At 44.6% G+C, this 18953-nt stretch overlaps 1 protein-coding gene across 5 annotated transcripts in view; it reads right to left on the bottom strand.

Annotated features, from left to right (window-relative positions):
- Nucleotides 1-682: 682 nt before the first annotated feature.
- SYT16 (synaptotagmin 16) overlaps nt 683-18953 on the bottom strand; it is a 96679-nt gene continuing 78408 nt past the window's right edge. For all 5 annotated transcript variants that reach the window (XM_084520301.1, XM_084520299.1, XM_084520300.1 and 2 more), the window contains 3 exons: nt 15312-15755; nt 14060-14249; nt 683-3394 (listed from right to left, as the gene is read on the bottom strand). In XM_084520301.1, the coding sequence (XP_084376427.1) occupies nt 3081-3394; nt 14060-14249; nt 15312-15755 (948 nt within the window). In that variant the 3' untranslated portion in view covers nt 683-3080. The remainder of the gene's footprint in view (nt 3395-14059; nt 14250-15311; nt 15756-18953) is intronic.

Raw genomic sequence — 18953 nt, forward strand, 5'->3', positions numbered from 1 at the left:
AGAATTACGGGAGCTCTGGTATAAAGGGGAGCTGCTGCAAAGCCTTCTTCATTTCACAGATTCTCAACACTGCAAGGAGAAATAAACCAAAAAAGCAACAACCCCCCCAAACAAGAGCTCGTAAGCATGAGCACCTCCAACACTGTTCATCCCAAGATTCCTAAATCCCTCTGGGCTTCAGGAGGAATTTAATGAACCTCACAAACGTACTGCTCAAGGCATGGATGTGCCAGCGGGTTTAGCAGCAGCTCCAAAATAATAAAAATAAAAAAAATCAGTGCTTCCCTTGCCTCATCCCTTTTTCCGTTGCTCCAAGTTCTTCCTGAAAACATCAGGCCAAAATGCCGTTGCAATGATGCAGGAAGCTACTGCATCTGAGAGAGAAGTTTTAACATGCTCAGATATTAGCTGACTCCAAGTATCCTGCCTCCCACTATTCTACAGTGAAAATATATCTTAAAATTCAATTTCCCTTATGCTGTATCTTCAGAGAAGATGTAGATATGAAAACAGCATGGAAGTCCAAAACCAGTTTACTTCATTGCTTTTTAAAATGGTCTTTTCCAAGATTTCTTTTTAATCAGACAATTAAAAACCTGGGTTATCTCCAGTTCAGTTCTGAAACATACTTTCGAGTTATGCTTTTCCCTTAGCTAATCATTAAATTAAGAGTAAGCAATACTTTGCAGGTTCAAGAAGTAACTAAGAGAATCTTAGTAAGTTTATTATACACACACATTTCAGATAATAAAATTGCTTATAAACACTTGCATATATATACATTTTGTGCAGTTCAGGAAAAACAGATGCAGAGATTGGAAAACATCTGAAATCAGCAAATGCACCTTTTGAATTGGGCTGTTTCCTGTGCTTTTTTTTTTTTCCAGAAGAAAAGTACATGGTAAAAGAAGAACAGTCCGACTTGTTCTGCTCATTACCATTCATACGCTCATTTTCTCTCCTATTGGTAATACAGCAGTGTTAACAGTGCAGTCAAAAACGTAGTTGTGTTTGGGTTAGATCCTGCTTTGTGATACAAAGCTCCAGTAGTGCAAAGCAGACATTATGCCAGCTTATCAAGGCAGTGGAGGACAGCCCTCCTGCATAGGACACCCACCAGTCTCACTGGAAATGGTGCTCAGACAGGTAAGTGTAAGATTTTCTGTAACCATGACCTGTAGGACAATTTGTCTCACCTATACCAGCAGTCCTTCTCCCTACAGATTATTCTGTCTTGTTGGACTGCCCCGTGAGGGCGAACAAAGCCTGTTTGCACCACATCAAGTGATAACCCAGGTCTAGCACTTCACTGGGTGTGAGGCAAACCAGCACCCAGGCTCAGTTTTGGTTAAAAAGCCAGTGCCCAAACTTGCACTGGTTAGATCTGCACAGCACCATTGAAGGGAAGGAGACAATTGTGGTGCAGGAGGGAGAGTTTGGTGCCAGGTCTCAGTAAACAATAAAAACAAAACATGAGGTGATTCAGGACTGAGAAACCTTTTCAGCAAAATATTTCCCATCTTGCTACCATCAGCAGGAATGAAGAAAGCCATTCCTCTCCTAAAGAGAGCAGGGAATCAAAATCAGGCCGCTGACAGAGTTTGAATGTCTTGGCACCTTACTGTCTACGTACCATCACTGCACAAGAGGATGAACATCCTCTGCTGTGCCACACACAGCTTTGCAACAGCAAACGACTGCTAAACGTTCAATAGTGAGGCAGCAGACGAAGACGTGTCCCTATCCATTGACTCCACGACTTTAACTCACAGAGACAGGAAAAAAGATTAAAATGGAAAATGACAAAACTGAATCTGAAGAGTAACTACATAAAAGTGTCATCACCTCATCCAGCAAGCCTGCTCCTTGCACTGGTTTCAGTCAGAGGCAGGAAACGTAAAACTTTTCTCCGGTGTTGGTTCGGCAGAGCCAGCACCCCCTCTAGGAGGGGTCCCCCGGATCCTGTTTCTTGCCTGTAGGAGAGCTTGCCCCAGCGATGAGGTGATGTGGTCTGGCATTCCCTGCTGCTCAGCATGCCAAAAATGGTCCCTTTTCAGATCCCCAGAAGACATTACAGGATAGAACATTTGAACAAGAGCCCCCAGAGAACTTGAATTGTGCTTAACTGAATGAGAGAAACCACGGCCAGAAAGCCATTCTGCATGCTGCTCACAGGAATGCTTTTCTGAATGAACCTCACTTTTACAGAGCAAAGTAACACATGGCCAAAACGATGCAGGAAAGTGTGATTCAGGCACAAAGGTGGATGTGCAGCTTGTTCTGGTCTTTTTTTCCTTTTTTTTTTTTTTTTTTGGTATCCATGATGACAGAAGCCATGAACTTCAAGTAAGCATCTAAACATGCGTTGTATAACTGCGATATAAAACCGATGCCAGTTATCTCTCATGCACGACTATGGCAATACAGGCTAACAAGTGCACAGGGTGCCTCATTAAAAATATTTGTGATATTAAGTCCTAATGAATAATATCATTTGTTAGTACAGGAAACAGTAGTAATGCCTAGGCACTTAAAAGTTGACAGAGAATTCAACAGTGCTTTCCCATGCTGCCTGAAAAATCCAGTCCATAGTGGTACCAAATGCTTATTTCTAGGACTCAAAAACGTGGTAATAAGAGAGAGAACATGATCTGCATGCAGTTTAGCCTATCTGAGCTATCTGCCTGTCAAGAATGTTTGCAAACTTCATTAATATAAATAAGGGAAGGAAGAGAGAATTTACCCCAGAAGAAAACAGCATCAAAATCAGACTGCGATGGTTAGGCCTGTGACAAAATGAGCAAGACAAGGCCCAAAGAGAGGATTCTGTAGGTTTGCCCATTGCTTTTCCCTTGGGATAATTATTTGGATATGGAAAATGCAGGGCAACCTGCAAAGACAAGACGTAAACTTGCTTCCCAGGCCTTGCCACTTGCAATGCTCACGACAGATGACATTGACAGTCAAGTTCAAGCGTACAAGACCTGGCAGAGCACAGTGCTTGCCATGGGATAGCTGCTTCCCGCTGACTGGGATCACAACCCACAGGTCCCAGGACCTGCAGGCTGCCCCCGTAACCATTAGGACTCGAGCAGTGTGTGCCACCTGCAGACCTGCGTCCCCTTCGATTCCTTCATTTCCTGCCAGTGACTTTGCTCTTCCTGCCCGCTGCTGTTCTGCCCCATGGAAATCCAGCCGACCATCTCCTTGCGCTTCATGCTGCGCTTGTTGTATATGGAGATCATGAGCGTGACGTCGGAGAGCTGGAAGAGGGCAACCTGGAAGATGAAAGTTTCCTTGTAGACGGGGTTGGGCTGTCCTCGGCGGATGGAGGTCTTGCAGCGAGACATCTCCTGGCCCATGGAGTTGAGCAGGCAGAGCTTTCCATAGGTGTCTAGGACAAAACAGAGGGAAGAAAATGTTTGGAATGGTTAACAGACTAAACAAAAGCCCCAAGTCATCAAAAAGAAGCCAAAACACTCAAAGCAGTGCAGCTTTGTCTGCACTGCAAAACAGATGAGTTCTGGGATGATCTCCATAGTAAAATCCATGGGATAAGAAGCAGCAGATGACAGCACCCCTTGGACTTCCTCATATTTAGCTGGGGAGAAGAAAGGAAAAAAACAGTGCTTCAGCCCATTCTCCTGGAAAATGCAGGAAATCTGGGTCCCAAGCCTAGGAAACCTGCCTAAAACTAACTGAAACCATGAGCATCTCTGTGGATTCTTCACGTCAAACGGTGCATCTGCACCCTCCCTTCCTCTCCCTCACAACAAAGCTTCTTTCGAGCTGTCCTACCACGGCTTCCCTTGGCTTCACTGTCACTATCATTTGGGGAAAAAAAAAAAAAAAAAAAAAAAGCCTCTACAAAAAGCCTCTACGACCAATTATTTGAAACAGCAAATGAAAAGGGTGCTGAAAAAGAAGGAAAAGAAACCTGCATGTGCAGTGAAATGATTTCATCTCACACAATGGTTTCAAAGCCTGTTCTACATTTTTGTCTTATTTTTTTGGTGGCCTCAATTGTATTCACTATTTAAGCCAATGTAAGGAGTAAAAAATGATCAGTAAATAAAGGGAAGGGATGGTTTAATTCGATGTTCCTATAAATCCACCCTTCAAACTCTTGCTGCCTCCTGTATTAACTGTTTCACCTCGGTACGTGGTGGTCTCAGGCAGAGCTCTGCAGCCCCACAGCCCCACCTGTGTGCAATCTTTCGCCTCGCTCTGCAGGCAATGGTAGCAGATCACTTGGCCAGAAAAAGCCTCTCCTAACCCCTCTGTAAATCTGTGCCTGGGTTTCTGCAAGCGATTATTATTTCAGAGTGCACTGAAGATAGGAAATAAATAACAAGCCGTGGTCTCTTGTCTACAGCATGTCTATCCTCTTCTGTTCCCGTTTGATGTGCTATTTTACGCACTTATCTGCTGAGCGACACAAGGTGTGAAATTACACTTCAGGTGTGAAAACACTTCTGTGTCTCCAAAGCAGGGCTCGCCGCTCCTCAAACTGTTCCGCTGAAAAAGCTGTCAGGAGACTGACAATCGAGGAGCAATTTGTGAGCCTGCACAGCTGTACAGCTATCGAGTTACTGCGGGGAAAGTTCAGCCCAATCATTAGCTAGCGGGGCCAACTTGGCTCCCAACACAACGCTGGAGATGAGTAAACCGTGCCAGCAAAGACCTACTCGTTAGACAGAAAAGCGGAGCTCTGACGTAAAAAAGAGTTTGCTGATTGTAGCTGGGAAGGAAAGAGCTGCTTCACCGCGAGCTGATTTCCCAAGAGGAGGGCTGATTCCCACAGGAACATTCGACTCAAATCCCTCGGGTGATGCCGAGGGGCTGAGATCTGGAACGACTTCAGACCCATCAGAAACGAAATGCGCAGGAGAGGACTCTGCTCAAGCTCAACTCGATGTGAAACCAAGCCAGATAACCACCAGGCACAATTTCTTGCCATACTCACAGAGATGTCACTTTATTTTGCTCTAACAAACCAAAACGTGCACTGAAGCACCAGGATCACCAAGGTTGGAAAGACCTCCATGATCATTTAATCCCTCACCTGGACATCCTGGCTGCAGGGAGCTCCCCTGAATTCAAGATAAATGGGGAGTAAGGTGTTTTTTTTTTCTTTACTTTTTTTTCTTTTTTCATTGTGAGGACAAATTTCAAAGCAGCCAGAAACTCAGCCAGGCTGATTTTTGGACACAAACAAGCAGCTAAGTAGGACAATTCCCTGCTTAAATTCCAAACTGCCTTTCCTTTAAAAATCAAAATCTCACATCTTCTGCATAACTTCAGTACATTTTCCAAACCAATCCCACGTGCAGGCAGAAAGCTGAAAAGGCTCCTTTCTGCTGGCATGTAAGCGAGGCGAGTGCTGGGACACGGGAATTCATTTCAGCAGAGCCCTACAGAGCCAACCAAGTTGCAGTCACTACAGCCAAAGGAGCACGTGGCATAACTGGGCAGCCGTCTAGTGAGCAATGCTGCCACTGGAGATGAGCTCCGTTTCAACACTAAACAAGTGCCACAGCTTAAACCTCACAGGTGTTCCACACATCCCAATTTTCCATCCATTTAATGGACAGGTTTCTTGCAGTGTGTCACATCCGTCACATCCCTTAGTGAGGCCTCAAGTTTTGCACGCGTGAAGTAACAGAGCTGGCTTTAAAGACAACCCAGCACTGCACAGCTGATGACTTAAACCAAGAATCAAAACCAGAAAATTAGGCTTTTTCCTTCATACACATCAGGATCTGTTAGGTAATTCTCTGGCACCATCCTGCCTGCACAGTACCAAGGTCTGAGGGAGTTTTGCACACATCATCTGGCTGAGGTGAGAATGTGCAGGCTGGGAGGAGAAGCAGCTCACTGCAGAGCTAATACCAGGAGCCTTACTCACCTCCGTGTAAACACAGGCACAAAACCAGAGCAAGTGACATCAGGCTGCTAATTCTTCTCAGATTTATTCCACTGGGTGTATTCTACCAGCCAAAAGAATCGAGCTTGCCTGAACAGAAATAAAGGAGTAGGTGTGGATAATATATTTAGCATATGAAATTTGCTTTGCAGAACTGGTGTGTACGAAGCAGAGCTGTTATTCTGCTTCACTAACCACATTTGTGGCTCGCTCACCCGTACCGCATTGTGCTCCTTTCAGCACCTTTTTAGGTGTCTGATTGGAAAACACTTCCCAGCTCTTTTTGTAGTCCAGTCTGCTTCTCTGAGATGGAAAGCTCTCCCCTTGGCTTGGCTTTGCCAAACAAAATCCACCCCTGGGTACCCGGTGAGATTAGTGGAACTAGAGCAAGGATGAACTTGCCGGTTTGCTGAGGAATGTATGTGTGAGAGCATCTATTCATTATGAAGGCAAACATTTTCCATCTAATTACATGCTCAGATTCAGTAATGGCCTCATTACTGTGGTATCTCAGCACTTTACACTCCTCAGTGTATTTACTTTCATGTCACCTCTGTCAAGCACAAAAGGAGAAGAAAGATTAAGGCTTAACATTCCTCAAAATGCCTTAAGGCTCACCTTCTCTTGAGGCACCTATCTCACTGATGTGAAGAGCCAGACCTCTTAATACCTGGGATTGTGTGGCACTGAAGCTTGCCTCCAGTTACACAAAAGTCTGTGAAGATGCAAGAACAACGTCAGATTTTGCCAAGACCAATTTCAGCACCGCATCCAGCAGCTTCTCCTTTCCATACAGACTTTGGACCAGAAGCTCTTGCCACAGATCATTTTTACGTTGAACTCATCATTCATCCCAGGGATGAGTGGAGCGAACAACGCTCACAGACACGAAATATCAACACCTCTGCATTTAATACCAGAGTGAAAAGCACTAAATCAAGGAATGCTGCAAGCAGCCAGACACATTTTGGGCTGGCGCTGCGTATTACTCCAGAGGTTTGGCCAAACGTCTTCTCCTGCAGACTGCTCTGTCTCCATCAGCAGTGCCCCAACCATAAAACACCTCTTGAGAGCTCATCTGCAAAGGCAATCAGTTTATCCGTGATTCTTCTAATGACCCATTTCTGTCATCATCCTTCCAAGGGAACTAACTGATAATGACAACTCAGGGGAATAATCAACTATAATTTATACGTTCCTGGTTTTGGAGCACGGAGCGTAGCGTGAGCTCTGCTTTCACTTACCCTAAGCCCCACCATTATTAAAAACACTGACCTGTGAACAAAAACACTGCAATACAAAAGGGTCCAGCTCCCTGCTTGAATTTATATTTAGAAAGGAAATAAACAACCAAAGACTTCTGACCTCTCAGGCTGTGGACTGCAGGGCATAAAGCAGCGCTGTGCGGACTCTCCCACCCTCGCTCCAGGCAAGCTAGCTTGTTTCCAAAAGCAGTACAACCATGCCAGCATGCTGCAATCTGGACTAATAAGACCCAGAGTAAAATAAAGCCTAGGGCCTTGAGCTTAATTTCCCCCAGCTGGCATGGCCACGCTCCCAGCCCACAAAATAAACAGCAGCAAAGCAGCCTTGGGGGCAGCATCCCTGCTACTCTGCACAGCTCAGCGTGAAGATCTCTTCCCTGGTACCCCCACTAACTCAGACTGACCTGTCCCAGGAGGCTGCTGCTCCGTCAGCCCATGGCTTTACCTCCCCATGAAACCGGCACCGGGGCAGCAATCCCTGAACCTGGCTCACTGCAGCTGTAGGGGGGAAAAGAGCGCGGAGGAAAATTAGACTCAAGCTTTTGTGGCCAGCCCCATGTCGTGAAAATCTGCACTGGGCCAGAGGCAGCTTGTGGCCTACTCTGTTTACTACACAAGAGCTGAGAGCTGCCTACTATGTCGCTGAGGAGCCAAATTTCTTTCCCTGCTTCCACCGAGCCTCTGCCGCTGCGGTCCCCCTCCTGCGGCTGGCAGCTCTCCTGCGGGGAGAGGCTGGGATCTGGCAGCCTCCGCGGCGTCTGAGTCACTGGGGAACGGACCAGCAGTGCCTTTCGTTTGAAAGGCAGCAGAGAAGGGTGCTGTGCTCCCTGGAAGCGTCTCTTGGCCTCAGCAGGGGGAACTGCCAGCACGGATGGCTTGCTTTGTGCAAGTTGAGGGGCAGAATGAGGGGTCTCTCCAGCTGCACGAGGTCTGTCCTCCAGTAAGGGCAATTTCAGTGCTTCCTACAACGTGTAGTGTGCTTTATGCTGCCTCAGAGATGCGTGAAGGCACAGCTTCTCAGCAACAGCAGCGATAACTCTGCTGCAGCATGATGTGAGGGCGCTTAGGTTTGGTTCTCATCTCCAGCGACGGTGCCCACAGGCACGGCTTTATCGGACCGCCTGCCATCAGGCCGCCTGCGAACGCTGCTCCGTGCACTCGCTGTGGGCTTGCATTAAACATTTGGCTCCAGAGGAAATTTGGAATTAGCAGGGAGCAATTCCTTTGTCTTCTGCTTGTGTTTGGAGGGGAAAAAAGAAAAAATGAAAGATTTTTTCTTTCTTTTTCACAGCTATGGGACTGGGAGAAGCATCGCCAGGCACTCTGCTTCAGATGCACTCTTCTGGTTCTGAAATACCTTCACATTATCCACAGCAAGTGTACCATGGTCACAGAAATACAAAACCATTGAAAATGTTAACAGATAACTGCAAGTGCAAGCTATCACTGGATTCTGCCACTGGATTTGTTTAATTATTATGGAACATCCTCACCAAAATCTCCCAATTGCTCCTTGAAAGCTCCTTGGTTTTTGGTACCAAGTCTCACATGGAAGAGCTGCACCAAGTCAGTCCATCCACCCAACAGTGCCCAACAGCACTTGCCTCAGAAAATCTATAAAAACAGAGCATATACTGGCTGCAAATAATGGAGGGAACCAGAGCTGTATATGGCATTCATTGTGCAGGTGCTTGGATATTTACAATCAAATAGATTTTTTTTTCTTTCTCTCTATAATACACATTTGATTGATTTTTTTTTTTTCCAGAAGGTATTTACTATAAGCTTAATACCTCACTCCCAAGAGGCTCTGAGTCCACCTGTGTTGAGTTTGAATCCCACCACCATACCTTACGTTTATCCACGCTTCATCTTCCACACCAGTGCCCAGCTGCTCACTACTGAGACACCCTTCTGGGACTCCCTGCAGCTGGCCACATCTCTTCTACCCTGAACAAAGCTTCCTCAGCTTATTTAAGTTGATGCAAGATATATCCAAGGACAGGCAACGAAAGATGTCAAAGGAGATGTGGTTTTGTACAATCCCACTGTGACCAGCTGGCAAGTAGTCAGCACTGAGCAGTTGCCCAACACCTCTACTGCTGTTTACCAAGCTCTCTGGGCTGACTCCATCCCAGCTGCCTGGTACAAATCACCCTTTTATTACTGATGAGATGGGAGCAGGAATTATAGAGCTTTAGGAGCTCAAGCAAGCTCCCTGTTCAGTGCCAGATATGCTGGTTAAAAGTTACCTTTTTATTCAGCTTCCTGGTCTAAGTGGGATCAATTAAAGAAATTAACCCGTGTCTTAGTCCTCTAGGAATGAAACAAGGATAATAACTTTCCTTCCCCCACAAAGAATTTGATAAAATAAAATCCACTAATGACTTTCAGGCACTCTGATACTAGACCAAAAAATACCATCTGAGGACCCTAATTTTTCTACATGAGCAGCTTCTGCACTTCTTGGCAGTGTTATCCGGGGCTCAGGTAGATGTTTGTTTTCAGACAAGTCCTTACTTCAAGAATTTCTCCTGTTCCCAATAGAAACTCTGATAGCTTGTTCTCTCCCTCCTGTCTTTCCCAGAGTTAGTGCTATTGTATTTGTTTAATGGGGTTAATATGCTGCTGGTATAATAATGATCATGTACGGATGTAATTACTATGTGTGATTAATTCTGCAGCTGCTGAAAAGCTAGGAGGACTTTTCTTAGACATGGGAATATCTTTACAATAGTCCTTCTCAAATTGCACTACACCCAGACGTAAACCCCAAAAGCAATGTGAAAGAGGAAAAGCAAAGGCTGGATTAGAGGAGGGAGAGCTGCACCCAGCAGAGCCGCTGATGGAGGTTAAATATCTTGTGGGCAGAAACCATCCTTCTGCTGCCTGTTCACACACTGACGAGGGCAAACGATCCCCGGTCCATCACTACAATCCCAAGGTACTACTATCCCATACAAATAGCACGTAACCGGTTATAAATTTTTAAAGATGTGTCTGCCAGCGTTGTATGCTTCTCTTGTTACTTTCCTTACAGTAAACATCCTTTAAGTGAACACGCTGAGCTTTGTTCTTCTAAGAAAACCCAATACCACAGACCGAAACATGAACCCCTATGAAATGCTAACTTTTTAATGTTGGCATAACTAACGTTACTGATTTTTACAAGAACCAAAGAGGAGGAGGTGCACAGGACACGTCTCATTAGTGCTAAAACACCTGGGGTGCCCACATCTGACAAAGCTGTAAATGCGTTTGTGCACGAGGCTTTTTGGCAGACACTGCCAATTTACAGTCCAGTGCTGCAACCCTGCTCCTGAGTGCTCTTAAGTGCTCTGAGTGATAATGGACCTGTTTGTGCACTCAGGGATTGTGAACTCAGCTCTTTAAGTCTGCATATTCCCCAGAACAATGCCTGGATGCTTACTCTTGATCAAACGATCCTTATATTCCACATATGTGACCTGAAGAGAAGACACTGCCTGGTAGATTTAAGTCTCTGCGGGCTACCCAGCTGTTTCCTAACCCAGCTATTACCCACGTAAGCACCCATGACTTTGATATTGAAGTGACTCAGTTCAACTCTGCATCCCATTTAAAGGTTTAAGTGAAGCATAAGATGTTCCCAGGAAAAAAAAAAAAAAAAACAAAACTGAGAGATGTGCACAATCCCCCAGCTCTAATCTTCCTCTCCTTCTCCAGAAATTACCTGCTGTAGCTTCTGCGGTTTTTAACACCTGAAATCAGCAGTGCCTGAGCCCAGTTCCCTCTTCTGCACATTGAAATCTCTGTGCAGAGAGGCCAAGATGGGAGCACAAGTGCTGCAGGAGATGTTGAGATCACCTGTGCAGGACCCCAGGTGGCAGGTAAGGTGGGAAAAGAGCACAGCTGGAGAATTTGCTGTCTTGTAGGAGTCTCCTGTCATTGCCCACAGCTGCAGCTGGCAGCAGCAGACAATACTAAAGCCACTGGGCTGCGACACGACCACAAAAGGGTACTGCAGAGTCTGTGTGTGCAGGGGTGGGAAATGGAGGTGGGTTCTGCCCACTGAGTTCTCCCAGTCTTACCACATGTAACTGCCCCACAGAGCAGTTTGGTCTTGATATTTGTGTGTTTTGAAGCACTATTATGTCTGAAATCCCCGTGATAGTGTCAAGAAATAAATCGCTCTCTCCAAGCCTCAAAGAGCAGAGCCATGGATAGGCTGTACCTGAGGAAACACAAGGGCTATTTCCTCACCCTCCAGAAAGGGAGGCAGCAGTTTTAGTTTTCACCTAGTGAAGGACTTATTGAGCTTCTCATTCAGCCACCAGCATGTTTCAGACAGCAACAATCCCACCTCACAGCACTCCTCTGCAGCGTCTGCAGGAGCTATCAGTGAAAAGCTACTCCAGCATCTGAGACAAGTGCTGGTTTTCTTCCTGCTTCTACTTAGCTTCTTTTGATTTCTGCTTCACAGGATTTTCCTCTTCTCAGCACACTACTGGGCACTTTACAGGCGCAGAAAAAAATGAGGTGAGTTTGAGTAAAAGAAGCAGATAGTGATAGGTTCAGAACTTCCTTGTAATGAACTTCGCCTGATAGCAAATCTAACATCAAGACCTAGCTGGCTTGATAATACTAAAGTTGATCTGGATATAGAAAGGGCGCAAACGGACAATGGGACAATGCAGGATAGCCTTAATAGCACAGACAGGGAGAACCATTATGAACCAGTGTCAGGAATATTAGTTTGCACGGCCAGCTTATCGAACTGATTTCATTAGGTTTATCTGAAGCCCCACAAACACAGAAAGCAGAAAATTCAGGCAGAATTTAAAATAAAAGCTCCCTCAAAGAATGCCTTCTTTTCTCGTGCTGTTCTCTTCACATCAACAAACATGCAAAATGCTTATCAGGTTTAAAGATGCTGCCAGCCAAGCTACTGCTTTCCTGTGTGCCCATCAGCTAAAAAGCTTAATGGGACGTCTAATCAAGGCAGCTAAACTTTTCCATCCTGAAAGCAAATTTGTGCACACATGGCTAATCTGCCAAACCCCATCCCTTGAGAGGCCCAGGACAGACACAATTATACAGCACTCAGACGATGAATTTGAGGGTTGCTCAGCTTACTGCAGCACACGGAGCGAGACACCACGCACCCAGAGAGACGCTCATCAGAAGCATACCAACAAATGTCAGCAATCTGATCATGATACCGCAGGTAGTAAATTGGAGGCCAATTATTTGAGTTCTTTGCAATGCAAACATTTCATTTATGGGGAAAAGGGTGGGGCAGTACAGCTGCCTGACTGAGCCAGATGCAAGGCTTGCGCAGGGCCTGATTTAAGAACAGAAGTGCTGCAGAATCCTGCCCTTCAGGCAGTAAAGTGACAAAACTCCAAGACCACAGATGGAAAACACAACCAGAAAAACTGCAGCAAATTAACTTGGACTTATATTGGGACTACTTTCATTTGATGTCTGAGGATTAAACTTCAGGAATATGTTCATTTTGCATAAACACATGTGAACTTGCTTGCTAGAGAATGTGGTAAGAACCTAGCCTTAACCTACCTTTGCTTTAAATCAACTAAAAATGCCCTGATTTGAAACTTTTAATAAAACATAAATGCAAACAATAGCATGCCTTTAAGTAACTGCCATGGAGATCTTTGTTGTCACAGCTAATGCGAGACGAGCTAGGGCTACACAGACTGAAGTCATGTGTTTTACTGTTGCAGAGACTTGCACTTAATTCTTGAAGGATTGATTGCTCACACAGTCAGGTTTATTTATGTAATGAATTGAAGTACTGAAGTAGTTTAGTAGAAACTTAAGTTTTCATGTCTGTACACCAAAATATCAGATAAATGCTTTGCTAGCTCTGGAATAAAGAGCACAGCATCTTGCAAATGCAATCTTAGCATTTTGCAAGCTGGAGATACAGCATCAAATCCAGTGAATGCAAAGAGCTGTCAAAGGTTCTTACCTTCGGTACCATTGACAGACAGACAACCAAATCACAAAACCCAAACACAACAGCAAACAAAAAATGCTATTCCACATTGCCATTAGCTGCTGGTTTCAGCCAGCAGGCAAAACGATAATATGGGATGAATACAGAGCTGCCATTCAAACCCTGAATAAGGGGCACAAGCAACAAAGCAGATAACGCCACGCACTATGGTTGCCCGGCCCCATCTGTATCACAGACATTAGCACCATCCATCCACTGTCCTCCTCAAGGACTAACTATAGCTCAGGCACTAACCAAACCTACTGAAAGGCAATTTCCATTTTTTCCTTTAGGTATTGGAGGAAGGGAACTCAACTATTGAGACTCAATAGAACATCTTTCAAATCCTCTTTCCACAAAAGACTTTTTTGTGTGGCTACAAAGAAATCACAGCAGGAAGATCCCCCAAGGGCCAGAAGCACCAGGTCACCCAGAGCTCAGCAGCACAGAAGGGGACTAAAAGTATAGCCCTAGGAAATACTGAATGGCACTAGGCAGGGCCTCTGCGTGTCACATGGGAACATATAATCACTCAAAAAGTGCTTCTTTTTTTCTGTGGATTTGCTGAAAATTACTCTGTGCTCTGGGTGTAATAGCACTTCTGCCATAATCAGCTGTGGGAAAGGTACATGCAAGAAAAGGAGCATTCTGGTATTGCTGTCCTGTCAGCTGCGTCTTCATATGATTGCCTCCATTTACACTGCAAAGTTTCCCAGCACACATATTTGCAATAATGCTCTTAATTTTCAATCAGATGCTCTGCACGGAAACCTAACTCAGAAATGGCATAATTGAATATCTCGAGGAGGAAAATAAAACACAAATTTTGACTCTGTGGTGTTATTTAATAGCAGTGAAAGTACTTACCAGGTGGCCTATTAATTGCGAGGTTTCGGAAATGACTGCCTTTGATCATCTCCACTGACAGCCGCCCTGTAGTGGCATTGTACGACAAGCCCACGAGCAGCTCTGGCACCCCTCCATGCGACAGGGACTGTGTTGAAGAAGCGCTATCACTGTGAGAGATTGCTGACAGACTAAGCTGAGAGTCTGCACTCTGCAGGGAAAGAGCACTGAAAGTCTCATCAGATTTTTCACCGCCACCCTCCCTTTAATTTATATCTTGTAGCCTTGCTTAGTAAGATCTCCCTTAAGAAATGGCAATGACTAAGAATGAATTATGATAAGGCACCAAAAGAATCAGAGCATTACTTTTACAAAAACACCATTTAGCTTTCTCTTTAAAGATGAAGAACGCTATGTAATGTGTAAATCTAGTGTAAATCAAAGCCTCTGAGATAAGCATACATCCTAGCTCATTAAATGCACAGAAAATCTTAAAAAAAAAAAAAAAAAAAAAAAAAAAAGACTTTTGGATGGAATGCATTTTGGGTTTTTTTTAGTCATGTACTGCGTATTTTCTTAATTTCTTTCCTTGCACCATGACATTTTCTCTATCCCCTTCTCACCCAGCCTGTGATGTTTCATTCATTTTGTGTGCCTAACGTCTTACTGAGCTTCTTGTAGACAATGAATCATGTCAGAGCTCATCTACACAAACTGATTGGCATAGCCAGAGCTGGATACAACAGTGATATGCATGGAAGGCTATGAAGCAGCACTGCCAGTTCCTCCTCCCATGACCTACCACTCCAATCTGCCATGAAAAGAAACATTTTCTGAGTATTTCTGGTAACGTGGAAACTGCTCAATGCAGAGATCCACAGGCCAGGAGCTAGTGCCAAATGAGGTAGCTCTTGAACTGGCAGTAGTACAGCTCCACCAACATAACGGTGCACAAGAACTACTGTTCTCGTTGAAATGAAGGTAATTAGCCTTTGTGGCTCCAGGACCCAAGCTATTAATCCTGCATGGCACGGTGTTTGACGAGTTGTATAGAAGTACAAGCTTGCTAGGTGAGCCATGATTAACGAGGCACAGCTTTCTGTGTGGAAGATGTGCCCTGTGCTTCCCCTTACTGCTACCTGTGGTAAATGACAGTAGGACAGACCCACCAGTTGCATCCTAACGGCCCTGAACTGAAGGTATTAAGAACAGCTGGTCCCCATTCACTAAAGGAACAATTTTACAGACTCCAAATTTCCTTCATCAGACTTACAGTCAAATTACTCCTTGGCTCCAAGACCAGCGTCACCTTCACATCCCTCTCCTGGCTGATGTTGCTCAGGTAGAACAGCTGTTCTCCCATCATCTTCTCTCCAACCATCTTGTGCACAGCATAGAGGCGGAAACGGATGGCATAGCCACTCAACTCATGTGGCTCCAGCTTACTGAAAGTAATTTTATCCTTGAACATGGGGACGGGTCCTCTCTGAACACTTGTTTTACCCCTCTGTTTCTTGCTTGGCATCAGGACTGTGTGCACTTGCCAGGTGTTCACACCGCTGCGGTCTTTGTCTGGGACGTCCCTGGCCTCCAAGACAGTAACCACCAGTTTTTGACTTGAGGCTTTATAAGTGAAGATGACATCTAGATCACCGCATCTACAGACGGGCTGATGGGCACTCTCATGAGCTGGTACACTGTTTACTTCATCATGCTCCTGCAAAGAGAAGGAAGAAATAAAACCTCCATCAGAGCTGAACTGCCTTTGTGATTCCAACTCTACTTAAAGATTTTTCATCTCCTCACTTGTGTTTGCAAATGTGGACAGTTTCTCTGCAAAACAAGGGTCCCACTTTCTTTTGAGATGCCAATGCTCGTTAACTGCCTGATCCTGTGTAATATTCCCCATACAATCTAGTAAGCAACAGCACTTGATGAAACATTTCCAACAAAAGGTTCCATCAATATTTGAATGTTTTGCAGAAGACTGTTAACTTGGCAAAAATTGTACATAGGGGAAAAATGTTTTGGTTTGGTTAAAAAAAAAAAAAAAAAAGACAACCTATTACTTTGAATATACACTGAAATTTTTTCAAGATGGCTTTTTTTTTTTTTTTTTAACATTACTGAAATCAAACAATTTCATCGAACCTGCTACCTTTTTGGATATTTTGTTCTGTAGGAAACTAAGAAAATTAAGCACTGTGTTCAGTTTGATTGAAGGGGAAAATCATAATGTCAGAACTTGTGGCAGAATGGAAATTCCATTTCTAGATGCTACCCTATAACTCAATAACTTTCCTACTGCTAAAGCAATGATAATCAAGAAAAACGGTCTGATTAAATACATATTGATTCTTTATTCACTTTTTAAATCTCCCAAGAGATGCATCTGTTCCTTCTGTTCAGTGTGGGTACTAATACGTACGGAACAAGAATTCAAAATACAAAATCAAAATGTGCAGATGAATTCACACGCGATCTTTTACCTTCTTCTAAAGCAAAAATCGTCTTGATAAAATAAAAAATGGATGCTCACCTTACCTTTTGATGAGTGGGCGTGTGCGTTTCTGTTCAAAAGTGCTTGTTATCTTAGAGCTAGAATGTGCTTCATGTGATAAAGGGGTTGCTATAGTGATCAATGATTTGTATTTAAACATGAGTATACACTGTACTCGGGAAAGATTTTCAGTTAATAGCCAGAAGGTGAATTAAGGCCTGTCACTAGCAGTCTGAGTCACCCTCCTCCTCAAACATTTATCTTCTTTCGCATTTCAAGTAACACTTCTTTTCAACAGAGGGATCTTATTGTTTAGAGCACAGATGATGGGCCAGAAGACTTCTGATGTAATTCCCTTGAGAAGTTTCTAGGGCGGCCTGTGTCTCAACCAAGATCTCAGACAAATCTCAAAATTTCCATCTACTTCCTGTCGATCAGCTTTTCAAGTGTTCAGGCTCATCTGCAGAGCTCCAACTTTCCTTATTTTTACAAGTGTTTGAGGCATTCATACCTGTGGCTACAGATGTCCATCTGTGTACATTAGTGATGGAGACCTGCTGTCATATATTTTGCATTAGTGGTGTCAAAGAGAGAAAAATCACCTCTTGGTCAGCGCTCAAAATGACTCAGTTGCTCATAAAAACACCTTTCTGTATGAGCAGCAGGTTTCAAAGACAAAGATGCCAGGCAGGCCGGGCTGCCGGGAGAGAACGTGATGTTATGCAAATGCAAGTGCTGCTGTGTAGCTGTCAAGTTATTTCTGTCTGGCTGCTGAAATAATATTTAAGAAGGAAAAGCAAAGGGATTGCACTTGATTCATGCTTCCCCCCACATGTTCATCCCTCCCCACTTTCATCCGTGCATTTGCTGTTGAGGAGATGGGATCAAGGCACATTTGAGAATTGCTGCTGGAGTACAGAGCAAACTCTGCTTGCAGCACTGCTGCTTTCATCGACATGCCTGAGCTGGGAACGTGCGTACCTGTGCGTCATCATCTTGTACAAAAAGCCAAGAGGCACTTTCCTACCAACAGAGCTGAGCGTCTCATCTTCTGGCTGCCTGAAGGGCAGGCTGAAGGTCAGATATCTGGTCTTTGACAGAGCAGTTAAAATGGATCTGGATATTAGGAAATCTCAAACTGTGCTACAATAGCTGTGGCCACATCCACTGCAGAGAAAACTGCATGTGTTGGAGGAAAGGAGGGAAAGAGAATGCCAGACTCCGTGCCAGTGACCTTTCCGTGGACAACCAAGCTGTCGCGATCCCACAGGCTGGTGCTTTCAGAGAGAGCTGTGCTATCTGGGACTCACCTCTCTACAGGTGTTCAGCCCACGAAGCTTATAGATGCTTGGTCTTCTTTCTGTGGAAGTCTTGACAAAATTCCCATTGGCTCTCAGGGCTCAGCTGGGGCTGCGAGTGCTTTGTGGATGTATTGGCTACACAAACTATATAAACAGTGAAATTGAAATCCAAGGAAAGTGTGGGGTCTAGACACTACATCTGAATTTATTTATTTCCCTCTTCCCAGCTCAGCTGTGGTGGCGTCAAGCTAAGTAGACTGATTGATACTGTATGTCTAACCCAGTCGCTCAGGACAGAGCCAACATCCATTTCACTAGGTAAAATAAGTCCATTTCTGCCAGAGAAACCTGTGAGAGCAGCTAATTATGGACTAGGCTTGAAATGGTACTTGTGGTTCCACGGCAGGGGCATAAAATTATCATTTTTGTCTCTAAAGAGAGGAGCTCTGAATGAAGCATAATACAGCTTGGACATTCCTGGCATGTCAGAACATTTAGTTCCCGTAATAAAAAGTCTTTCATTAATCCACACAATACCTTTGGATGAGTAGCTGCTCGTAGTAGACAAACCAGGACTCGGGGATATCTGCCACCTGATGCTATAACCATTGTTTGCATTTTTTAACTGTACGTGCCAGGAGCGAAACGAGAGATGGATTCCAAAGAAATACAAGTGGAGGACAGCTGAGACATTGCAGCACGGGCATACCACGGCAATGCACATCAGATAAAGAGGAGGAGGAACGAGCCTCAGATGGGCAGACAAACACTGTGTGTCAGGCATGCAGCAAAGAGAGGCCTGGGCTGCCGTCGCATGGAGTTCCCATGTGTTGTACAGTGCTTTGTGGGACTGCTTTGTGCAGCAAACCAAAACGCCCTTTAAGGCTGGAGCGTACACACCAGGGAGTGGCTCTCCATCACTTTAACCAGCTGCAGGCAGCATGCTCGGAGGAAAGGAACCTTGCCCTCAAAGCCTCGTTGCTCGGAGTACAGAGGTATTAATTTCCACAGCTGAAGAACCGTCTCCTTTAAGTCAGGCAGAAGACGTGACCTTTGTGTGATTCTTTTAATATGTCTGATGCAGGCTGATATTTTTTCAGAAATTCAATCTCGT

This window comes from Aythya ferina (genome assembly GCF_964211825.1).
Source record: "Aythya ferina genome assembly, chromosome: 5".
Classification (NCBI taxonomy): Eukaryota; Metazoa; Chordata; class Aves; order Anseriformes; family Anatidae; genus Aythya; species Aythya ferina.